General features: G+C 59.7%; 2 protein-coding genes and 1 long non-coding RNA gene across 4 annotated transcripts; all 3 read left to right on the top strand.

The window, feature by feature from the left end:
• The first annotated feature begins 16 nt into the window (after positions 1-16).
• Positions 17-9,692, top strand: ANKRD24 (ankyrin repeat domain 24). 2 transcript variants are annotated; one of them, XM_075038098.1, is made up of 19 exons: positions 17-526; positions 2,991-3,121; positions 3,222-3,310; positions 3,623-3,687; positions 3,926-3,983; positions 4,064-4,134; positions 4,378-4,484; positions 4,571-4,758; positions 5,375-5,403; positions 5,568-5,660; positions 6,185-6,289; positions 6,407-6,451; positions 6,573-6,671; positions 6,745-6,817; positions 6,938-7,059; positions 7,130-8,386; positions 8,911-9,048; positions 9,143-9,208; positions 9,387-9,692. In XM_075038098.1, the coding sequence occupies exons 1-19, from the start codon at positions 491-493 to the stop codon at positions 9,462-9,464; spliced, it is 2,850 nt and encodes a 949-aa protein (XP_074894199.1). In that variant the 5' UTR covers positions 17-490; the 3' UTR covers positions 9,465-9,692. The 2 variants fall into 2 exon arrangements, with proteins under 2 accessions (XP_074894199.1, XP_074894198.1); XM_075038097.1 differs by lacking the exon at positions 17-526 and adding an exon at positions 1,587-1,880.
• Positions 9,693-11,833: 2,141 nt separating this feature from the next.
• On the top strand, positions 11,834-13,234 carry EBI3 (Epstein-Barr virus induced 3). Its single transcript, XM_075038101.1, has 4 exons — positions 11,834-12,047; positions 12,168-12,340; positions 12,632-12,795; positions 12,934-13,234. Exons 2-4 carry the CDS (start codon positions 12,247-12,249, stop codon positions 13,084-13,086), a joined length of 411 nt encoding a protein of 136 aa, XP_074894202.1. The 5' UTR covers positions 11,834-12,047; positions 12,168-12,246; the 3' UTR covers positions 13,087-13,234.
• Positions 13,235-13,798: 564 nt separating this feature from the next.
• Positions 13,799-18,605, top strand: LOC142035395 (uncharacterized). The gene is made up of 5 exons (XR_012651876.1): positions 13,799-13,853; positions 14,486-14,586; positions 14,914-15,040; positions 15,197-15,301; positions 15,409-18,605. It is a non-coding gene; the product is annotated as an uncharacterized LOC142035395 (long non-coding RNA).
• The last annotated feature ends 5,183 nt before the right edge of the window (positions 18,606-23,788 follow it).

Here is a 23,788-nt window from a genome sequence, read left to right as displayed (position 1 = left end):
AAGGGCAGGGGTCAGGGTCCAGCCATGCCCCTCACCACCTGCAGCCCCAGACTCCTGAGAGGGCCGAGGGGCCTGACCTTGCTGCCCTCAGACCCCCCAGCTCGCCCTCTGGGCCTGGGCCTGCTGTGCTATGTCCCCCCGCCTCTCTGTGCCTGGTCCTGCTGTGCCACGTCCCCTCGCCTCTCTGTGCCTGGGAATTTCAGGGGTGCAAGCAGACACCCCCCCTACCCCAAGCGGGGCTTATCGTCCCCCCCCCCGGCTGCCCCAGTGCTGCCAGCTGTAACCGCAGCCGCAGCCAGGCCGTAACCCAACTCCCTCACGTCTGGTCCCCCGCCTCTCCGGGTGCCGAGGCTGGTGGGGAGACGGCAGGCGAGGACGGGGCTCTGGGAGCAGCGGGTCTGGGGGTGGCTGAGCCGATATCGGTGGGGGAGAGACCCTTGAGCACGGCCGTCCCCCATCTGGATGCCACGGGGCTGAGGCTGGAGCCGTCATGAAGAGCCTGAAGGCCAAGTTCAAGAAAGCAGACGTGAGTGCCATCCCCAGGGACCTGGGGACGCGGGGACTTGCCCGGGGATGTCCACGGGGACATGGGGACCTGCCCTGGGATGACCCAAGTTTCACAGGGAGACAGGGACCTGCCCTGGAATGTCCACGGGGACACGGGGACCTGCCCCGGGATGTCCCAAGTTTCACAGGGATGTGAGGATATGGGGATCTTCCCCAGGATGTCCCCAGTATCACAGGGACATGGCAACCTGCCCTGGGACATGGGCTGGCTGCTCACCATGGGGACGGCAGCCCCATGGAGGTTGGCACTGGCACCCTGGTTGGTGGGATCGAGCTCCTGGTGTACCCAAGTGTGCTCCCAGGGCCATTGTTGGGAACTGGGCAGAGCAAAGGAAAAAAGGCAGCAGCAGGGAGCGGGAAGCAGGTCCCAGGTCCCTGCGTTGTCCCCTTCTTGGGGAAGGCTGCCAGCTTTCCAGCTGTCACAGCCAGTGGAACCAGCATGTCGATGCTCCTCAATTATTCAGCACCAGCCTGGCATGGGGCCACAGGCTCTCGCCATCCTCCACACGGGGCAGAGGGTGACAGTGCTGTCCCCAGTGCCTATGGCAGCACGGGTGGACATGTGCGCTGAGGACACATGGTCACAGGTTGAAGTCCCTCACCTGGAGTCTGTGGGCCTGCCCTGCTCAGGGTGCTCTGTACCTCAGTTTCCCCACACTGCCCTGGACACTTCTGTGAGTGTGGAGGGGTGAGAGGCTCCTGCTGTCCTGCTGCCCCCAGGACTCTTCCAGGACAGCTGCCTGGGGATCCTTTCCATTTTGGGGTTCCCTCCTTGAGGGGAGTTTGCCAAGCCCCCAAGATGCAGGCAGGGGGTCCTGCCCCTCCGTTGGCCCCAGGGCAGGGGGTCCCACGTCCCCCTCTTTGGGGAGTAGGATCTTGGTGGCAGGAGGATGCTCATCCCCTTTGTTTGGGGGTGCATTGCTGCCTCACCTTGGGGTGGGAAAGCTGTCCCCCACCCCAACCTCTCATGCTTTAACAGGGACCAGCCTGGGTGCTGCTCCCTGACTGGGACCTTTGTACCTGCTCTGTGGCAGGGATGCGGGGATGCCTGAAGCTCTGGATGCTGAGGAGGGAGGGAAGGAGGGAAAGAAGGAGGGACGGAGGGATGGAGGGAGGCGGATCCTGGCTCCCACTGCGGCAGGACCCGGCCCCCGCCCGGGCAGCGATGCTGGACCGAGCTGGGGTCTGGGGTCCACGGCCTGGAGCCCCAGCCTGCCCTCGCCCAGGCGGGGGGCAAGGGATGCATGGCTGCCCGCCGCCTCCTCCTCAACACCATGAAGCAGATCTGCCTCTGTGCTGCTGCCTCCTTCGCGGTACGTCCCTGTCCTCCATCTCCGGTCCCCTTTGGTCATGTCCTCCGGGGTAAGCCGTGTCACCTCCACCCCACCTGGCCGCCCTCCATCCCCATACCCATCCCGGGGCTCGGCTGCATCCTCTCCAACCTGCTTTGTCCTTGCATGACAAGGGGGGGGGGGGGGGGGGGGGCGGGCACCACCCTCCCAGTTTGCCCAATAACCCTGGGAAACTGGTTTATTCCCTGCCCCTGGATGGGGTCTGCTGGCCCCGCAGGGCTGAAGGGTCTTGCAGGGGCACCAGGCGGGCACACTGGCACAGGTCCTGTGCCTGGCACTGGGCACCAGGCTGGCGAGGGGCAGGATGCAAGCAGCTCCCGAAAGGTGACATCCATTTCCTGCCGCCGCGGCCGCAGAGAGCTCCGGTTTGTCGTCACAGGCTGCGGGGTGAACCCAGGGCTTTCCGTGCTGGTCCTGTCCTGCTGTGCGTCGCTCCCTCGGGATGGGGATGTGTGGGACCACTGGGTCAGCAAGTCCCCACCCAGCCCCAATCCTGCGCAGGGCTGGGGACAGCGTTGTGCCCCATATATCCCAGGGAGGCTGGAGCCATCCCAGGGGACCTGCTCTCACTGCCAACAGTGCTCGCCCTGGCTTGGTCCCTTCCTTGGTGGGGAGCAAAGCAGGGCTGTGAACAGGATCAGTGGGGACACCTGGGCAGGGATGGGGCTCAGGCACCTCATGGGTGCTGGCTGTGTTTAGCATTGGGGTCAAACACTGGGGTAGGGGCAACCAGGCAGTGTCAGCTTGTTCCCAGATCCTAGCCAGTCACAGCCTCGCTCATCCACAGCTAAACTGGGGCAGTTCTGTAGATCTCCTGGTCTGTGAGCTGCAAACTGGGCGGGGGCTGAAGAGGATCCTCACCCCAGGCAGCTGTCCCAGCTAAACCCTCCATACCTGGGGGCCAGGCACCACAGCACCCAGGAAAGGGGTTTGCCCAGAGATGGCCACCCAAGGGATAGGGATGGGTGGAAGACAGCAGGGGTAGGGATGAAGATAGGCACCTGAGCCCAGCACAGCACCTCTCCCTGCGGACAGCCCACCCATCACAGCCTCCTCTTGGCTTCCTTGCAGAGCCAGGACTGGACCAAGAACGATGAGAAGCTCCTGCAAGCTGTGGATTACAATGATGCCGGGAGGGTGACATCTCTCCTCGTCCGCAAGGGCCTGGTCCCCACCAAGCTGGACTCAGAGGGCAAATCCGCGTAAGTGCTGACCCACATCCCTGGGACACCGGGGACACAGGGCTGGGGACAAGGCTGGAGGCCAGGGACATGAGTCCAACAGCTCATGGTCTTGCTGCAGGTTCCACCTGGCCGCCATGCGGGGGAACGTGGACTGCCTCGAAGCCATGCTGGCTCACGGTGTGGATGCCATGACCAAGGATAGCTCAGGTGAGGGCATGGCCGCCACGCGCCCCTGGCTAACGCCGTGGACCACCCACGGCCACTGGTGCTCCCTAGTTGTTCCCACCCTGCCAGCAGTTGAGGCTGAGGGGACAGAGGTGATGGCCACACCTGTGGGGGCTGTAAATTGTCCCAGCTTCCTAGGGGAACTCAAGCACTGACTGATGGTGCTCCTGGGGATGTCCCCTTCCTATTCAGCCCCAGTCCAGCAGATCCTCCTGTGTGCCCATCTGTCTGTCTGTCACCCAGCCACAGATGCATTGTCTGTTCTCTGATCCGTCTATCTGTCCCTCTCCCCAGGTTACACTGCCCTGCATCTGGCATCCAAGCATGGCCACCCACAGTGTGTCAGCAAGCTGTTGCAGGTACTGGGGCTGGGAGCACAGTGCTGCAAGGGAGGGAGGGTGCTGTGCCAGTGAGGTGTCCTCTCTGTCCTTGAACTCCCTTCCGTCACCAGTGGTGGTGATTGGCATGGTGGTTCCTGGCACTGTGTGGTGCTGCCCGGCACCCACCCATCCCTCCACCATGCCAAGGAGCCACGTCCGCTTGAGCAGTCTGTCTGTCTGTCCCCTGTCCTCCTGTAACCCAGGCTCTCTCCCTCAGGCCTCCTGCCCTGTGGACGTGGCTGACGGCAGCGGCCGAACAGCGCTGCACCATGCAGGTGAGTGGGGACAGTGCCAGCCCCGTCCTGCTCATGTCCCCGTGGGAGGCAGAGTGCTCAGCCTCTGTCCTTCTCCCCAGCGGTCAGTGGCTGCATCTCGTGCTCAGAGATCCTCTGTGATTTCAAGGCTTCCTTGAACATCAAGGACAAGGTGAGATCCCTCTGCTCCTCACCCTGCCATGCTGCGCAGTGCAGCAAGGGACTGGGCTGGGGCTGCCTCTGAAATGCAGCAGCTTCTGGGATGGAATGCAGCAGCTGGCAGTACCTTGGGTTCCTGGGGTGAAAACACACCATGAAGTGGGATGTGGAAATCTGGGAGATAACAGGAGCAGGGTGCCCCATGGGGAAATCTGAGCCTCGTCTGCACATCCTCACCCAACCTGACCTTGCCCAGGATGGCTCCACGCCGCTGATCCTTGCTGCCAAGATGAGCCACTCAGAGCTGTGCCGGTACCTGCTGCACCGCGGCGCGGCTGTCAACAGCCGGGACTTGCAGGGGAGGTGAGTCTGCACTGGTGGGGACTGGGGGTGGACGGTGAGACAGAGGGAATGGGCCCCCTCACCTCTGCTCTCACCGCTCTGCTCAGGACAGCCTTGATGCTGGCCTGTGAGAATGGCAGCGTGGAGACAGTGGAGGTGCTCGTCAACGCTGGTGCCCGGGTGGCCGTGGTGGACTCCACAGGTCACGATGCCACGCACTACAGCCTGGCCACGGGCAACGCTCTTATCCAGCACTTCCTGCAAGAAGCTGCTCCACGCCAGTCCTGGGCCAGCGGTAAGGCAGCCGTGCCACCCTGGTGCTCCTTGTCCACAGGGGATGGACCCACGGGGGTGTTTTCACCCTGCAGGGTGCTTTGGGGCAGAGCTGTCTCTAACCCATGGCTGGAAGAGGCTGAGCAAGGATTGGGGGCATATGTCCCCTTTTCCCATGCGCTGGGGGTGCCTTCGCCCATGCTGTTGCCGGCCGAGGGCTGGGAGGTGGTGCTGAGCCTTGGTTGCCTGTCTCAGTGTCTGCACATGCTTGCATGTACATGTTCACACGTGTTTGCAAGCATGGGGGAATAAGTGCATGTGTGTATCAGCCAGTGTGTTTGTACATGTCTGTGTGTGCCTGTCTGTGTGCATGTGCCTCCCCGTGTCCGCACATGGGTGCGCACCCCTGTGATTACACGTCCATGTATATCCCCATATTTGTCTGTCTGTGTGTGTCCCTTATATGCACATGTGGCCCCTGGGCACACGTGTGTGTATGTTTGTGCCCCTTGAGTGCCCACCCCCGTATGAGCACATACAGGGGTGCCCCTGCACCCATGTGGGCTCTGCCTGCTGTGCCCACCCCTACAATCCCCTAAACCTCCTGAATTTCTCTTTCTTCCTGCTCTGCCCCACAGAAGAGGAGTCAACTGAGCAGACGTCCCAGGTAAGGGCCTGCCTGGCTGCCCACCTCTCATCAGGGCTGGCCTGGCCTCAGCCCCTGGGGTGGGGGGTCCCCAGAAGCCCTGGGGCTCTCCAAGGTGGCGATGGGTCAGGAAGGAGGAAAGCCACTTTATATGTAATGTCCTCTCTACTCTGGTGTCTCCGCAGACGTCTTCGCCCAGCCAGTTATCCGTCAGGGAGAAGAGCAGCACCCCAAGGAAGAGGAAAGCCCCTCTGCCTCCCCTGGGCACCCCCAGCCAGGTGAGAGAGGGATTCCCCTTAGCTCCATGTCCGCACCCAGCTTGGCAGGTGCAGGGTAGCCAAACTATGGCCGGCTCAGGCAAACTTCTCCAGCTTTGCCCTCCCCTTCAGTGGAGGTGATGCTCACAGGCTGACCTGAGCTGCAGTGGAGGCTTCGTCCCCACTCCCGGGGTGCATGCAGCACCCCAGGCCCCAAGCACGTGCTGTTGGCAGGGCAGAGGCTATCAGCCCCTGTCTATCCCCCCTGTGGGCCCAAAACACCCCTCACCTGGGGGTCTGTGCTGGCATTGGGGGATCCATGCCCTGCCAGAGCCTTTCCTTCTCTCTCTGGTGTCAAAAAGCACCCTGCACACCCTGGAGTGTGGCTCGCCCATGGGGGCACGTGGTGCCTGGAGAGCTGCCGCTGAGCCTGGGTGGGCTCAGCCTGCCGCAGCCCCCCTGGTGAGGATGAGCAGGAGGGGGCCGACAGCGTGGAGGGGGCTGGCAGTGCCTGGCACTGAGGCTTGGCAGCTGCTCATCTGCAGGAGGACCGGGATGCCTACGAGGAGATTGTGCGGCTGCGGCAGGAGCGGGCCCAGTTCTTGCAAAAGATCCGGGGCTTGGAGCAGCAGGAGAAGCAGAGACGGGAGGTACCAGTGAGCCGCAGGGTCGCTGGGGAGATGCCACCACATCCCTTGGGAGCAGAGGGGACAGGAGGGATGGGGACAGCATTTATCCCTCCCTGTTTTCTCTTTGTGTCCTGCTAGCGGGCAGAGCTGGACGAGGGCTCCTTGCGCTCCATGGAGAAGCAGGTGAGGCCAGCGAAGAGGTCATGGGTGCCCTCAGCTCTCTTGAGGGGTCCTGGTGCTTGGGGATGCTATTGGGATTCCGGTGGGAGCGAAGGGGACCCCGTGCCTGTGTCCTGCCCCACAGATCCAGGAGCTGGAGGAGCGGCTGGCGGCGCGGGATGGTGAGAAGGAGCGGCTGGGCAAGGAGGTGGAGGCTCTGCGGAGCCGCTTGTCCTCACTGGAGGTAGGTGCAGGTAGCAGCTGGCAGTGCCAGGGGCTGGGGTGCGTGGGGGCTGACCACCACTCTGCACCCCCAGAATGAGAAGGAGAACACGAGCTATGACATCGAGACACTGCAGGATGAGGAGGGAGACCCGCTTGAGTTCCCAGGTAGGTCCCTACCGGCCTCCCGAGGTCCCCATGGGGCTGGGCAGCCCTCAGGGAGGTGGCACCCTGCAGCAGGGAGTGGGGGCATGGGTGGGCATGGCACCAGAGTCCCTGTGCCCACAGGGGCAGAGCTGCTGCTCTCCAAGAAGACACTGAGCCCCTCGGCCGAGGAGCTGCTGGCCACGCTGCAGGGGCAGGTGCAGTCCCTCACCGTGCAGAACAAGGAGCTGAGGGAGAAAATACAGGCAAGTCTCCGTCTGTCAGTCTGTCCCTCCCTGCCTCTGGCCCCTGGTGGCTTCACCATCTCCTTGGCAGGTGCTGGAGAACTACGAGCGGGACGAGAGCAACCCGTCCACCCCAGGGGACTTCGTGCCCGCCAGCCTCTACAATGCCCTCCAACGTGAGCTGGAGCAGTTGCGGGCGCAGCGCTTGGAGTCACCGCGGGGCAGGGATACGAGGGACGAGGCCGGTGGGCAGCCGGAGAGGCAGACCGGTGCCTCGGAGCAAAGCCCGGAACAAATCGGGAAGGGAAGTACAGCGCAGCGGCTTGCCGAGGAGCCAGCCTGGACCTGGGGAGAGTGCAAGGCAGCGCTGGGCGAGCTGCAGGTGCCTCACACGCAGACCTCCTCCTCGGCGGCCGAGCGGGAGGCCGGCGCTGAGCTGGCGGAGGCCCGGGCAGCCCTGCGGGAGACGCAGGCGGCGCTGGAGGAGCGGGAGCAGCGGGTGAAGGAGCTGCAGGCGCGTTTGGACGCCGGCGCGGAGGCCGCGGAGGCGACGGCCTCCCTGGGAGCCTCCCTAGAGGAGGCATCGAGGGAGAAGGAGGCCTTGCTGGAGCGCTGCGGCCGGGCGGAGGCGGAGGCGGAGGCCCTGCGGCGGGAGCTGGAGGCCAAGACGCGGGACTGGCGGGCGGCCAGCGGCCCCGAGCCGGAGCCGGGGGTGCTGGAGCGACGGGTGGCGGAGCTAGTGCAGCAACACGAGGAGGTGATGGCCCAGCTGGGACAGCTGCGGGAGACGCTGGGTCGCAGGGAAGCCGAGCTGGGCACCCTGCGGGAGCAGCTGGCCGCCCGGCCGGTGGGGCGTCGGGAGCACGAGGAGGCCCTGGCGCGGCTGCGGCAGGCGCAAGCGGAGGCGGAAGGCCGGGTGCCGCGGGAGGAGCACGCCCGGGCCACGGCGGCGCTGGAGGAGCAGGCGCAGGCGCTGCGGGAGCGGGCGGCCCGGCTGGAGGCGGCGGCGGAGGCCAAGGGGCGCGAGGCCGCCCGGCTGGAGGCCGAGCTGGCGGCGGCGGTGCCGCGGGGAGAGCACGAGGCGGCGCAGGCGGGACTGCGGGCCGAGGCGGCGGCGCTGGCCCAGCGGCTGGACGAGCTCTCGCGGCGGCACGAGAAGACGTGCGAGGAGGTGTTTCGGGTGCAGCGGCAGGCCCTCTTCATGAAGAGCGAGCGGCAGGCGGCGGAGGAGCGCCTGGCCGCCGCGCAGAAGCAGCTGGCGGAGGCGCAGGACGAGGCGCGGCGGCTGCGGGAGCTCCACGGCCACGCCGAGGACTCGGCACGGCTGGTCAGGGACAGGGACAGGAAGGTAGGGGACAGGGAGAAGGTGTCGGGAGTTAGCGAGGGGCTCCTGGGAGGGGAAATGGGTGGCCCGGGTGCTGCTCGGGTGAGCTGAGCTGGCCGGCTCGCAGGGGAGATGCGCTCGCAAACGTGCACACGCGTGTGTACACAGATGTGTGCAGACGCGTACATGCACACATGCATATACGTGCATACGTGGACATGCATGTGCACGCACAAGTGTGCGTGCTGGCACGCACTTGCACGTGCCTGCACATACGTGCACCCTTGCACACATAAGAGCGAACACAGACACATGCGCAGCCCCGCGTGCGGACTTGCCGCTCTCCCGGCTGTTCCCCTTTTTTCCTCCCCAAGCTGAGACTGAAACCGGGGACAGAAGGGGTGGGGTGGGAAAGCCCCAGCTCTGTCCCTGCCTGGGCGCAGGGGCCACCCCAGGGGTGGGTGGCAGCGGGCACAGCCATGCGTGGACCCCAGGGGAGTTGGGGCTGAGGGGTCCCTGCCTCTCTATAACCTCTGTGTGCTGTGCAGATCACTGAGCTCTCTAAGGAGGTCTTCAGGCTGAAGGAAGCCCTGAACGCCCTCCCCGAGTCCCGGGGACCGCCACAGTCACCCCCCAACACTGCTGCGCTCCAGGCCAGGATCCGTGCGCTAGAGGAGAAGCTGTCGGTGGGTAGCTGGGGGTCTTGTGGCCGTCACCTGGTGGGTTCTGGGCTTCCACAAGCCCCCGGCCCCGTGCTCAAACCCACTCGCTCTCTTGCAGGAGACAGAAATGCGGCACAGCAAGGTGGTGACGCTGTACCGGAGCCACCTGCTCTATGCGGTGCAGGTGAGATGGGGATGTGGCTGTGGGGGAACTGGGGACACTGGGGCACCAGCCAGCCACACATCAGTGCCCGTATGCACGTGGGAGGCAGCAAGGGTGCCAACCCGTGGGTGCATGGGCCACGCACAGAGACTCCCTGATGTCCCCTCTGACGTCCCCACCAATGTCCCCTTCACCCCAGGGCCACATGGATGAGGATGTGCAGAGACTCCTGTGCCAGATCCTGAAGATGCAGCGGCTGCAGGAGCAGGGCAGATGAGCCCCTGCCACCACGGCAGTGCCGCAGGGGTCGGTGGCACAGCCAGTGACACGGCTGGGGGGCCAGGCCCGTGATAGCACCTTCTGTGCCCCTTTGCTTTTCCGGGCAGCACCCTGTCACTGCCACACGCACCCCCACAACCACCCAGCCCTGGGGGGCCTGTGCCAGCCCCCCTGCTGCCCCACGCACCCCAGCACAGCAGCAATAAAGTATTTATACTCACGTCAACGGGACAGCTCGTTTCTGGGGTGACAAGGGTGGGCACAGGGACACAGGTGGTGGGGGGTAGGCTGGCGGAGCTGGGGACGGTAGGGGATCGGTGCCATCATCTCCTCCAGCGCCGATGTCCCCAGATGGGAGCGGGTGACCGTGAAGGAAGCGGGGTGGTGGCATGGGAAGGGTTGAAACTCTCTTGGCCAGAGCCAAAACCGCGTTCCTGCAGGTCCGGGGCAGGCAGAGGCCCCGTGCGTGGGAATCCCTGCGGAGCTACGCTGGGCGGCGGGTTCCCCACTGGGAAAGGTGTTTCCTGCGCGAGGAAGTGGGCTGAGGCCGACCGGGGCTGCGGCTTCCCGCACCGGTGGTGGCAGAGCCTCTGGTCCCAGATGTCTGGCTCAGCTGTGGTGAACGTGACAGGGGACAGGGCTCCCCATGGGGCTGGGGGCTTAGGGGGGGTGTTGGGGGCTAGGGCTGGCCCCACAGCACCTTGTCCATGGTATGGGGAAAGCCAAGCTGAGCCAGCCCGCAGCCAGGGTGGGCAATGACAAAGGCAGGATCGGTCCCTGTGGTGCTGGGCTTGGTCACAGCGGGGAACTCAGCTCAGGCCCCAGGCTGGGTTTTGGGGGGGGGTGTCTCTGTGACGGATATCCCCTCCCCAGATCCCCTGGGAGGTGGGGGCCACCCAAGTGCACTGGCCCCTTCCCTGGCCAAGGCCCAGAGTGACTCGAAACCCCGATTCCGGGCACGGGACTGCAGGGGCGGCTGCAGGTCCCCGTGGGAAACCCCGGTCACACAGGGTACTTTCGCTCCCGCCTCCGCCCCCTCCTCCTTCCTGCCAGCAGGATCTGGCCACTGCGGCGAGAAACCATCCCCTGTCCCCAGGGCGTGCGGCAAGGCCAGAGGGGAAACTGAGGCACGGCACTGTGGGGTGGAGCGGAGACGGGTTTGAACCCCTGGCTTTAGGGCCATGTCCCTGGACCACCTGGGGACCTGTAGCCTTGGTGTCCCTGCTGTCCCCTGCCCTGGGGTTTGACCATCCTGCCTGTCCCCACAGGTCCCTGGAACCGGGCAGCTCCGCTGAGTCTCCCTGACATGAAGTGGCTTTGGGTGGTGGCTTTCGTGGCACCCACCTGCACCATTCCCTACAACGGCACGGCGGGCAGCACTGGGGACGGAGGTATGGGGGGACGGGGACAATGGGGACAGAGGTATGGGGGCATGCGGGACTGGGGATGGAGGGACTGGGGCAGCTGGGATGGAGGTATGCGGGGAGCTCGGGGGACGGGTAGGCTGGGGAGAGAGGTATGGGGGACTGGGGAGGGATTGGGGGGCCGGGATGGAGGTTGGGAGGAGCAGGACGGGGGGCTGGGGACAGTTGGGCTGGGGGCAGAGGTATGGGGGCATGCAGGACCGGCGATAGAGGGACCAGGGGTCTGGAATGGAGGTATGGGGGGATCTGGGGCTACTAGAGACAGCAGGACTGGGCAGACTGGGAGCACTGGGGATGGAGATGGAGGGAGCAGGAATGGAGGTATAGGGGCATTGGGGGTACTGGGGGCACTGAGGAGGTACTGGGGACACTGAGGGGACCGAAGACAGACTTAGAGATTATCTAAGGATAGAGGTATAGGGACATTGGAGGGATTGGCAATACGGGGGGACTGGTGATGGAGGAATAGGGACACTGGGGACATGAAGGGACCAAGGACAGAGGCACGAGAGCTGGGGGCATTGGGGAGGGAGGGGCACCAGGCTGCTGGAACAGAGTTGGGGGGCCCAGGGAGGCACAGACCCTTCCTGCTCCAGCGTCACCCCCTACCCCTCCCTGCCGCGGCGTGTCCCCTTGACTCCCCTGCCGGGGACCACAGGGGGGACATGGGGGGGTTGCCCCAGGGGGTGTACCCCATGCCCACTGCCATGTCCCCCAGGCCACTGCACTCTGCAGCACGGCACCCTGGGCACCGAGGTGCTGCTGCGGTGCCCGGCCGCAGCGGAGGGGCCGGCTGAGTGGCGCCAGGGGGGGACTGTCCTGGGAACGTATCCTGCACCGGGGCTGGCCCTCCCCAACGCCAGCCTGGTGCACGAGGGCCGCTACAGCTGCCACCACCCTGGCACCGGCGAGACCTGGGCCACCATCTGCCTGCGGCTGGGCTGTGAGTGACCCTGGCACCCCCCCTGTGACCCCCGCTGCTGGCTGGGGGGTCCCCTGGGGAGGCTGGCAGCGGGGTGATGACTGTCCCCCGCCCCAGATCCCCCTGCACTGCCTGCTGTCGAGTGCTGGGCCATCAGCTATCCGCAGGCAGTGAACTGCTCCTGGGTCCTGAGCCCCGAGCCGCTGCTGGACACTGACTTCGTGGCCACGTACAGGTCAGTGGGGGGGCCCCCGAGCTCCGGCTGAGCCCCCCACTCCCGCGCCTGCGTCGCACGTGGGGCTGCAGGTGGGGCAGCCTGCCCCTCGCCCAGCTCCCCTCTCCGTCCCCCCCCCAGGCACGGCGTGTGGGGGGCAACAGAGACGGGCGAGTGCGTCCGCACGGGGCCACAGAGCTGCTCCTTCGGGGACGTACAGATGTTCTCCCTCGCCCCCTACGTGGTGAACGTAACGGCCGTGAACCCCCTGGGCACTGCCTCCAGACTCCTGCCTTTCCTCCTGGAGAACGTCAGTGAGTGCTGCTGGGACGGGCCCGGGTCCCCGCAGACCCCTCGCACTCAATCCCCCACCTCCCAAGCAGCGTTCCGCGCCTGGGTCTAATCCAGCCCTGGGGCTTCCTTTGGGCCTTTCCCCTCCGGTTTCCTCCCCTACTTGGGATGCGGAAACATCAGTGCAATGATTTGCTGGGTCTCGGGCCACCTCCGCAGCCGGGATTGCACAGCTCGGTCAGTGGGGCTGGGGGACATGTCATCACTGTCCCCAGCTGGCACCTCACACCTTCGTTGTCTCCCTGCTTCGTTAGTAAAGCCAGACCCCCCCGAAGACCTGCGGGTCTCCCCCATCCCTGGGGAGACCAAGAAGCTGCTGCTGGAGTGGAGCCCACCAGGGTCTTGGCCCTTCCCGGAGTACTTCCCGCTGAAGTATCGCATCCGCTATGCCCGGGGGGAGAGCTCTGTCACCAAAACGGTACTGCCCACCCCCCCGCTGTGTCCCCCACCCTCCCGCAGGGGGTAAACTGAGGCAGAGCTGAAGGATGCATCCCCGAGCAAGGCTGTGTCCTGGTCCCCCGGCCCACGGGTGTCCCTAACCTCGCTCTACCCTTAGATCGGGCCATACGAGCAGACATCTTACACCCTGACGGGAGTGCGACCCGGGACCCTCCACCGCATCCAGGTGGCCGCCAAGGACTTCACGGACTCCGGGGAGTTCAGCGCCTGGAGCCTGCCGGCCTCAGGGACGCCCTGGATGGAGCCATGACAGGCAGAACAGGGCCAGCGTCCCCTTCCCCATCCCGCTCCTCTCCCTTGTCCCACCGAGGGACCCCACGTGCCCTCTGTCCCCGTGCCCCCAGCAGCGTGGAGCCACCAGTACTGGAGGGACCCGCCAGAAACAGGCAATAAACCAGTTTGAGGCTCTGATCTCCATCCTGCTTTTGTAATGTTCTCCACGAAGCAGCCGAGCTGCCCCTGGGGAAGGTCTCTTTGCCGTCTGTGAGGCCGGACGGGGCTGGCCCGGCCCTGGCCATGGGCAGAGGCGAGGACCCCGGCCTCAATCACCTCAACTGGTCCATATGGCCCGGACTGGGCCCTGTGGAGGGTCCAGACCAGTCACTTTACCTCCCCCCGCCCCAAGGCTGTGGCTGGTCTCTGTGGCCTCAGCTGGTCCCTGGGACCCCGCCACGGCCCAGACTGGCCCCCCCCAAGGCCTGCACGGCCCCCGTGGCCCCTCTCCATGGTCTGGGCTGGTCTCTGGGACGCCCGCAGGCCCCGGCCACCTCCCGGGGTCCGGCTCTCACCCCCGGAACCTCTTTTCGGGTCACCGCGGGCGTGCGGACTCCTTGGAGGAGAGCACAGCTCGCTGACGGACGGCACAGACAGCCAGTAGCAGGCGAGAATCCGCCGGCTTGTGGCCTGTCTCACCAATGAGCGGCGGAGGAGGGCGGGGCTATTTCCAGGAAGTGGAGGGTCGCAGCGGGGCTGAGGGGAGGGGGGCCTGCGGCCATGTCGGAGCGGGAGGTGTTGGACGTGAGCTGGGGGGGGGTACCCTGGTCGCTGTGGGGGGTTACAGAGGCCCGGGGTGCTGGGGGGGCCCTGCTCGTTGTGGAGGGGTCCCCAGGCTGAGGGAATCTTCAGCGCTTCGCAGGCTGGAGGCGTTCCTGATGGCTGTAGGGGGGGTTCCCGATGGCTGTAGGGGGGGTTCCCAGGCTGAAGGTGGGCCTTGGGGGGGGGGTTCTGATGGATTGAGAGGGGGCCCGCAGGCCGGGAGGGGTAGCTGGTGGGTGTGGGGAATCTCAGGCTGATCGTGGGTCCCAGACTGGGGGCGGAGGGGGGGGGGCGGCTGGGCTGGCGCTCCTGGCAGCACTGGCAGGGGCTGCCTGGGCAAGCGGGTTAGGCCCTAAAATCATGGGGGGGCTGGCTGGGGGGGCTGTTGAGCCAAGGGCTCGGGGAGAGGCAGACACTGCTGCCAGGACCTGGCAGGGGGTGGTGGACAGGGCATTTGGCCCCTGAGAGCATACCCGGTTAGTGGGGACGCTGGCGCCTGCTGTGTGGAGCTGATTCCTTAGGCTGATGTGGCAGCTGGGAGCCTGCCTGCCAGGGTTCACACTGCTCTGGGTGACTCTGTGCCCAGCTCACGCGCATCTCTGCTCTGTCTCTAGAAATACTACTCGCTCGACTTCGATCCTGCTAAGATCCCAAAGCTCAAACTCCCAAAGGACCAACAGTATGTGGTGCGGCTGATGGCCCCCTTCAACATGTGGTAAGAGGGGCTGTGCTGGTCAGAAGGAAGAGGCTGTAGAAGAGAAGAGTTTGTTTAGGAATTGTTTCACCTCCATGCGCTGCGGCAGAGCTGCTGCCAGCAGCCGTTAGAGGTGACACAGACCAGAAGGAAAGGGGTGAGGGAGAGGGAAGAGATACTGTGGGTGATTTGGGGGCTCTTTGAAGAGTAGGTACTGAATTTCCAAAGGCGAAAATAACCATTGCTCAGAATCCGGGCTGACACAGCCCGAAAAATCACTTGGACTTTTATTGGTCTGTTTGTTCTCTTCTTTTGATGTGTTATGGACTTCTCTTTCTTCTTTTTTAGTTGCAAGACGTGTGGTGAATACATCTCTAAGGGGAAGAAATGCCCGTAAGGAGACTGTTCAGAATGAGATGTACTTGGGACTTCCCATCTTCCGTTTCTACGGTGCCCGGCAGAGATCACTTTCAAGGTGAAGTATTTTCTGTGTTTTCTGGGGAGGCTGCACGGTCTGCAGGCTCAACTGAGCCTGGAAGCACGCGATCTACCCATACCTCATGGGAAAGAGGTGTCCTAGCAAAGACTGAGTCTAAGCGTGTGCTTTTTGGTGTTTCTTCCCTTTTTGTAGTGTTTCATAGTGCTAAAGTGTCTCACCCAGCCACGGGCAGGGAGCGGCAGTGCATCAGCTGGAGGAGAATGAAGGGAACGTGGGTGCCGAGGTCTGCCCTGCGATGTGAGTGAAATTGGGAAATGTTTGCCTGGAGCTACAGAAGTGGTGACAGGATGGCTGGAGTGGAGTTGTCCCAATACAATGACGTTGCTGTCCTGCATTTTCCTTAGATCTTCAGAATGCCATGGAGCACAGAGCCACCTGGAACTTGCAAGCTGAGAAAGTCTTGGAGGAAGAGGAGAAGATGATGCAGGAGGAGAGGGGGAAAGGAGGAGAGAAACAATCCCTGGCAAAAAAAACCAATCCCCAGGGCGCTATGAAGGGCAGCAGGGCCCTACCCAGTCCCCTTCAAAGCCCAGCTGAGCCCCTGGAGAACTCTGCAGTGCAGAAGGGTCTTGCCTGGACCCGTTAAGCCCGGCCGCAGCCCCGGGGTCTCTCTCTGGCGGGCGGCAGAGCAGCCTGCAGAGCCCGGCCTCAGCCCCGGGGTCTCTGGAGGGAGGCAGGGCAGCCCGTGAAGCCCGGCCCCAGCCCGGGGTGTCTCTCCGGAGGGCGGCAGGGCAGCCTGCGGGGCTCGGCCGGGCCCGGCCCGGTCCCGGGGCTCTGCGGGTCCCGGTGCTGCCCCCCCCTCCATGTGGTGTGATGCGGCGCGCCCGCTAGGGGGCGCTGTTCGCGCATGCGCAAACGCCCGCGGCGAAGCCGGTCGGCGCTTTCCCGCCTTTCCGCGGCGGCAGGGCAGGCGGGCGCCCTGCGCATGCGCAGTGTGGTCCGCCCGCGCTCTGCCGCCCTCGGGTGGTGGCGGTCCGGCAGCGTAGGCGCTCCCCGACGACGCATGCGCAGTGCGGTCCGGGGGGGGGGGGCCGCGGAGGCGGTGGCCCTGAGGCTCCCGCATGCGCAGTGCAGCGCCATGTTGGGCTCCCGGGAATGGCGGGAGCTGTAGTGTTCTGGCACCGGGCTTCCAGGATGCCAGAGAGCATCGCACACCATCTCGGGAGCTATCGTCTTTGGCGTAGCCTTCTTCGAACTCGTCTTGTTCCTTCAGATTCCCTCCCCAGGCCCTCATTTTTGTCTCTGAGCCGCCTTTTGTCCTTCTGGCCCCTTCAGGACCTCCCTACTTCTGTCACAAGTGCTGCTGAGTTCTTCTTTGTGCCCCACAGCCATCTTTTATCCCTTTGGATCCCTCTTGTTCCCTCAGAACGCCTCCTGAGGTCTTTTTTTTTGTGCCCCGCAGCAGTTTTCATCCCCTGTGCTATCTAGGATGACTCTGTTCACTCCCTCGCCCTGTGATGATATCTGTACTCTGCTCGGATCCCATCCCGAGTTCTTCATTGTGTCCCCAGGCAAGGGAAGGTGAGGGGCCACCAACAGCTTTCAGTCCCGGCCACTTCTGTGTGGGAGCCCTGGATGGTGGGTCTCCGTTTTGGACCCAGGCTCTGGCGAGAGTGAGGGGCTTGGTGAGGGTGAGGATTAGGTGGTAGAGCAACCACAGAGCCCCGCAAGCACCCTCACCCCAGCACGGCCCTTTCCCAGGGTGCCGACCTCCAGTGTTCCCCAGGGATTTTACCAGGGCACGGGCATGGCCCTGCTGCCCTCCAGAGAGCCCCAGGGCCTTTGCTGGGCTTTGCTGTTACCTGCAAGGAGCTCTTCTTCTCTTCACAATTCCCTGAGTCCTTGTCCATGTTCAGCCAAAGCCCTGGCAGGGCTCCCCTGCCTTCCAGAGAGCCCCAGAGCTTTTGCCAGGATCCGCAAGGAGCCGTGCATCTCTCCAGAGTTCTCCGAGTCCTTTGCCAGGACCCTACTGTCCTCCAGATTTTCTTGGCACCTTCACCAGCCTTTGGAGGGGCCTGGGCAGTGTCCTTCTGCCCTCCAGAAAGCCCCAGAGCCTTCAGCGGGTTTTGCCTGGGCCCGGGCAGTGCTTGCTGTCCATAAAGGGCGTTTTGGAAAAGGGCTCGTTCATCTCGTGCAGTGAAGTTCCATCTTGCTCCAGCTGATGGCACGATTGGGAGCGTGTAGAGCAGAGATTTTTCCCAGGAAGATAGACGGCGTGTTGGACAAAGTCCCAGTTCTCCCGCTCGAGTATTTGATATTGTACAGCGTGGGTCTCAGCCTCGCACCACACCAGTATTCCCACCAATAATGAGTTCAGAGAAGAGCCTGTTTCTTATAAAAGGAGAAAATAAATACAAGCCAGGGCAAGTCACTAGGTCAGAGATGAGACAAGAGTTATCTGCAGGACAAGCAACCAGCAGTTTGAGGCTGTAAAGGAGTTGAAGCCATAGGAATGGGCTCCCACCAGCAGGAGTTAATGGCATGTCAGTCCACAGGAGAGCTTCCTTCCATAGCACATGTGTGTTTGAGGCAATAATCCCTCCAGGGTTTCAGCTCCTTCTGTGTCTGACTTACAGCTGTGTAACCTTCCAAACACACAGCAAAGGCATTTTTCTCTGGGAAAGTGTCAGCTCCCTTTGGCCTCACGCTGACAATCAGCCATTGTGTGTCCATTTGGTGATCCAAAGCGCCCTACAAGAGACTCCGAGTTGGCTGGGCTGAACACCTGGGCTTTCCTGGTGCAATTGTATACGGCAAACAGCCTTTGAGTTAATACTGTGGCGTATGGAGTGAAATCGGGTCTCTGGGATGGGAATTCTGTGCCATTTAGAGCAGCTAGTGGCTCAGTAACGTGTAGGTTAGGAATGCATGTTCACAAGGTCTTGCAATGGCAAAAATTGATTATACATATGGGGACAAAAGTCTACCTCCTGATTTTCTTTGCATTTTGTGGATTCTGCTGTTTGACCAAGAAAAAAAATTATTTATTTTACTTATTTCAGGGAGGAAGATTTGCTTAATCCTTTTCTTCCTGGCTCTGTCACTTGTATCAGAGTATGACCTTAGGAAGGACATAAGTTTTGCTGCAAAATTTCCGTATCTTTAGCATGACGATAATAACTAATATCTCACAGGATGCTGGAGTGAAACTAGTTAATATTCAAAAAGATCTTTAAGCTTTTTTTGATTCAGATCTTAATAAAGCCAATGCTTGCAACACAAGGTTTGCTTTCTAAAATCATTTTAAAACAGCATAAACTCCATATTCTTTCTAAAATGTGATGGCAAATTCATGAGAGCTCTTACAGGATGGTTTCTGTCATCTGAACATCATGTGTAGTTTTTGTTTGTTTTCTCTTCGTACCTTCTTAATAAGAAATCTTTGCATTTGGATTCTGATTAAAAAATGTCCTTGGCAGGGCAGTTTTTTTATTGTTGCCTGGCAGGTCTCAACACTTTCACAGATGTTTCTCCATCATTTACATTCAGATTCTATTTCTGCAGTTTTCTCTGTAACCAAAGTACACCACTTCATTAATTTCTTTATGGAAGCTGAGTTTTTGGAATACAAGGCAGCGACCTGAGGTCGTTGGTGTGTGCTCGGTTATCGTGTCTCCATAGCTGGAATAGTAGCTCTCTGGGAACATGAGAACATATGCAACTACAAGACCAGCCCTCTTTTAGTCAATGAAACTATGGACCAAAGTTTCATGAGATCCTTTTCCAACAGGTATAGATCATCTCTCAGCATGTTGTGGAAGGGACCTGCATGAAGGGAATCACTAGGGTCACTGTGGCAGTGCATGTGCTTTTTTGCTCCTATGTCATGATGTGATTTAGCTGGGTTTTTGTAGGCCAGCAACCCAGCTGGTGGCAGACAGGGAGTGTGTAACTAAAACTATGATTTGGTAAGAAAGGAGCCTGCATACCCTGACTTTCCTGGGTGGAGAGCTTGGCAGTCCTCAGATAGTTCCTTTCCAGCTTGGGTTTTTCTTTCTCTTTGGCCTCAGGAGAAGGGGCCCACTGGGGAGCTGCCCTTTACAAACCTTGTCTCTATCTTCTTGCACCTTCACAAGGCTCCTGTGTTTAGTCTGGGGCTTGCTGTAACTTAGCAGCATTAGGTAACTTAACAATTACAGTAACCTGCAAGAATGCCTGACTGAAAACCCCTCTGTGCCCGGCAAAGGGGCTCCACTGGGGAGGTGAGTGGGTTCATGATGTTGTACCCTCCCTCTTTTCCTTTTACAGCACTTCGAAGTCTAATAAAAGCTGCTGATTCCCATTTAATGGATAATGTTGGTTACTAACAAGCTCACCTCCCTCTTAAAAAGCCAGTGTCGGTCTCGGGAGATCTAATTTAGGAAGCACATGTAAGGCAAGGGTGTCCTGCAAGGGCCTCTGGGGTGGAAGCCACACCATGCAGTACTCCAGGCTCGTTGGCTGCCAGAGCTCAGTGTATTTTTAGCCACGAGCCAAGATGCCAAAGGCTGTCCTCAAGCTCTGCACCACCTGAGTATTGTGGAGTGCAGACTCAGCTCTACAACAGGCATTAATTCTTCCTGAGTACAGGGACTCCCTGATGGCAGCAGGCTCGAGCACAAGCTTTGTGGTATAAAGCTTTTCTGGTGCCAGCTCTGGTACAATGTCAGCTTACCCTGTTCAGTCTGGTCTACTGGATCTGCAGTCTCCTTGTTTTGTGGGTCCTCCATCCTCTTGCTTCTGGTGGCTTTCTCAAGGCATTGGTACTGACCTGAGGGACCAGTGGATTCTGCGTTAGTTCCCATTTGTCCTTTGCCGTGAGGCTGAGTTGCCACCTGCTTTTTCTCAAAGGTTTTGCTAGAGGATGACATAGTGCTCCAGAGCTCAGACACTTTGGTCCCTTGTCAAACTGTTCTGGGAGAGGCAAGGATGTATTTCACTAGAGCAAAGCAAAAAGACTCTATTAAAATACAGAGGGGAAAGGCCTCTTTCTGAATGTGTGGCGATGTTTGGGTGTGGAAAGGTCTGATACGGAGAAATCTGTTTTCCCAACAATGACATTTACTTTCAGTGATATTTCGCATAAGGCACCATCTTCCTGCTCAAAGTGGTGAGTGATGTTGGAGGACACATGCATTGTTATATTTAGTAATATGGAGAGGACTTAAGTGTTAATATGGTCATACCACTGGTATAATGCAAGTGTGTATGGGCAGATCAGCGAAGATCACCGGTGCATGTCAGCGTGCACTTATAGTCACTGTCTGTAGCCACTTGTGCTCTGAGCCATCTCAAGTGTTGGGTGCACACAGCACCCTCCTTGAACACCACATAAATTTCAAACCTGCCATTTTCACTCTAGATAAGGCAAAGGAATCCATCTATGGCCTGTTGTTTGCATAAGTGACAAGTCTATGTCAGAACACCACAAAAGTATGACATCCTTACCCGTGAATGCTGTTGTGATGTGAGTGACATGAAGCTAGAGGGGATCTTGGGTGTCCAGAGACAATCAGGAGACATGAAAGCAGACAGCTTCACCCTGTTCAATATGGTCTTCTTTAAACTATGTTTTTACTTCAGATTTGAGCTGCCAATAACTCATTCAAACAATGATCTAATGCCTATGTGAATGTTTGTAAAACCTCACTGCTCTGGCAGGTTGAGCGCTTGCCAAAAAGCAATCACATGTAATTAGGGAGAAGGAATTTGAATATACTGGCCTTTCAGTGCAGCATATTTTCCAGTTGTGTTTGTACCATTTTAACTATCTCATTAACTGGGGTTGTGCTCCCTGTTGGGGTCTGTGTGACTTGCTCCTGTCTTCAAAGGAATCTTCTCTGTAGACAGCACTGCCAAAAACCTGTCTAAAAATTGCCTGGGATGTGGATATGAGATACCTGTGCGGGACTGTTCCTGCAGTTGTGCCCAACAGCATCACTGGCTTGACTTTTGAGGGAGGTAAGTATATAAGGAATGCCTTATATACTTCCCTGGGGCTGCCACAGTTCTTGGAGGGAATAGTCACAGACTACACTGTGATCAATTAATGGCCATACCCTTTCTGGGAAGAACTCTGTTCATGTCTGAAAGCAAGATGGAGTAAAAGCTTTTCAGCCAAGCAGGGTAATCAGCATTACACCCTTAGGACAGTTAGAAATGGCTCAACTAGTTTCCTTTGCATTCAGCACTGGCACCTTTTTTATCAGTCCTTTTCCTTGATCAATGACAGAGTGAAGAGGAGAGAGCCTGGCACAAGCAGTGCCCCAAATGGTCTTTCAGGTTCTCAACTTTCTCCACCTTCCAGTGTTTCCTGCTGTGCAGAAGGTTCCTGAGGAGGCTTTTCAGGCATGTTGAGTGCTGAATGAGCATTGGGAGCATCTAAAATCTCATAGCTTTTCAAGGGAACACCTAGGAACAACCTTCCCCTGTGACATTGTTGTGCCGTCCCTAGCATCCATTCCCTCATCCTACTGTGCAGGAATTCTTTCCCCAGGAGAAGAGGGCCAGCCATGCAGCTTGACAAGGCCCCTGTAGGGCTGGTGAATAGAACTGTTAAATGGTCGCTGCTCACGTAAAGAGAAGTTCCCAGCTCAGGGGGGAATTAGAGCCCGTCTGGGACAATAGATCCCTGAGAAAAAGGAGTGAGTTTCCTTTGCCCACATGGGGTTAAAACTGCAGTCTTCATGCTCTCACCGTGCACCTGAGGCTCCAAAGGACATTTCCAAGCAAGTTCAGAATGTTGACATGGAAAGTTTGATGAGAAAACCGTCCTTGAAATTCCTGCAGCATCCTGGAAATTCTCTTCACTCCCTTGTCTGGAGAACTAGACCTGTTCTGCAGTTCCCAGGGCAGCGTACAGAGCTTCTGAAGACACCACCTCTCTTGTAACACAGCAAGCCCAGCAGGAATGCCTCAGATACAGGCTGCCTCAAAAGCAAGGGGCAGCTGAGCAGCCAGCATAAGCACAACCTGCCAGGCAAAGCCTGCAGCATCGAAACAGCCTGTGGGACCAGCTCAGGAAGAAACTGCTGCAGGCATGGGCTGCAGCTGCTACTGTCCTGCTCTGTACGTTGGAAGTGGGAGGCTGGCGCTTGAAGTAGAGAGGACAGGCAGGGTGGAAGCGTTCCCTGGTTTGTGCTTGATACTAGGAAGATCTGTCCATGCAACAGGTCAGGAGAGTGCAGCCAAAGGAGACTAGGTAGGACTAGCACTGCAGGACCGGCCACTACTGCCAGATACAATAATGCCAAGGGACCCAGACAATGACACTGCAGCTCATTCCAACACCTGAGGGTCAGCCAGTGGCAGGTACGGAGCTGGGACATACCCTGCTCCTTACCTTTTCCTCCTGGCAGTGTCCGTGGCTGCTCGTCCTGTGCGGGATGCTGAGGCACCACCTCCTCCATGCACAGCACACAGGTCAGGAGCGTGGGCTTGCGAGAGGGAGTTCTCTTGGGTGCCAGCATCCCTTAGGGTCAACGTGGTGCTGAGCCCTTTGGTGGACCTACCTGGAGAGTCAAAGACTTCTTTTAAAGCACTGGGCTTTCCAGGCCTAGGTAACCCAGTCACACAGGTAAACATAAGCGATACCCAACGGTGATGTTTCCCACTCTGTGCTATCCTTGGAGACAATGCTGGCTTCATGGATGATTCTTCCTCTGTGGCCCTGGGTACCGAACTTCACGTGAAGGTGTGCGTATGCACAGAGCACTGCACAGATAGCATTCTTTTGTGCAATCAGCTGATTTGCCTTTAGAATGGAGTGTCTGTGTCCTTGACCCAGTGCAGAGCCTTCGTAGTCACACCTGCATGGCACACACACTCGTCCCCGAAGGGATTTGTGGTCATCTGAGGCTTACAGATGTCTGAAATGCTGGGACTCAGGACTCCCTTGCAGATGAATGCCATGTAACAAAGGCTGCCCAGTGCAGGGGTACAGCAAAAACTCTCTTCAGGATTTTCCTGTACTCAGAGGGTTAACACTGACCTGTTTGCAGCTTCTCTAGTGTGATGGGTTAACCTTTGGGTGGCCCCAGGTGCCCACCAAGCTGCTTTATCACTCCACTCCTCAGCGGGACAGAGGGAAGAAGATAAGATTAAAAACTCGTGGGTTGAGATAAAGGCAGTTTAATAAAGAAAAACAAAGGCTGTGCGCAGAAGCAAAGGAAACAAAAAAAATCTATTCCCTACTTCCCATCAGCACGCGATGTCCAGCCACTGCCTGGGAAGTTGGGCCTCAGTACGCGCAGCGGTTGCTTCGGAAGACAAACACCTTAATAATAAATGCCCCCTCCTCCCCCTTTCTCTTAGCTTTTATTGCTGAGCGTGCTGTTGTATGGTATGGAATATCTCCTTGGTCAGTTGGGGTCCGTTGTCCTGGCCATGTCCCCTCCCAAGCTCTTGCCACCCTCAGCCTCCTGACCCTTGAGGGGGGGTTCGAAAGTCAGCCTTGATGCTGTGAGCACTGCTTAGCAGTAGCCAAAACATCCGTGTGTTACCAGCACCCTTCTAGCTCCAAATCCAAAGCGCAGCACTATGAGGGCTGCTATGGGGAAAGTTAACTCCATCCCAGTGAGACCCAATACATGCAGTCATTCAGCAAATTGGGCAGAAACCTCCTGTCCTGACTGCCCAGGCTACGCGTCATCTCTCCAGGTATTCAGCCATTGACGAGGAAGTGCGTGCTCTTTGTTCATCTGTTGGGTCCCGCTGACTGTCATGTTCTCACCAGTAATTCTACAG

The sequence above is a fragment of the Buteo buteo genome, chromosome 10 (assembly GCF_964188355.1).
Source record: "Buteo buteo chromosome 10, bButBut1.hap1.1, whole genome shotgun sequence".
In the NCBI taxonomy this organism is placed as follows: Eukaryota; Metazoa; Chordata; class Aves; order Accipitriformes; family Accipitridae; genus Buteo; species Buteo buteo.
This window is presented reverse-complemented; position numbering and strand designations above follow the sequence as displayed.

Coding starts and splice junctions, on each gene's coding strand:
- ANKRD24 (XM_075038097.1), top strand. CDS start 1,812: ATGGCTGCCCGCCGCCTCCTCCTCAACACCATGAAGCAGATCTGCCTC. Junction 3,311..3,622: donor CATGACCAAGGATAGCTCAG/GTGAGGGCATGG, acceptor CCCTCTCCCCAG/GTTACACTGCCCTGCATCTG. Junction 4,135..4,377: donor CCTTGAACATCAAGGACAAG/GTGAGATCCCTC, acceptor GACCTTGCCCAG/GATGGCTCCACGCCGCTGAT.
- EBI3 (XM_075038101.1), top strand. CDS start 12,247: ATGTTCTCCCTCGCCCCCTACGTGGTGAACGTAACGGCCGTGAACCCC. Junction 12,341..12,631: donor TTTCCTCCTGGAGAACGTCA/GTGAGTGCTGCT, acceptor CTGCTTCGTTAG/TAAAGCCAGACCCCCCCGAA. Junction 12,796..12,933: donor AGAGCTCTGTCACCAAAACG/GTACTGCCCACC, acceptor CTCTACCCTTAG/ATCGGGCCATACGAGCAGAC.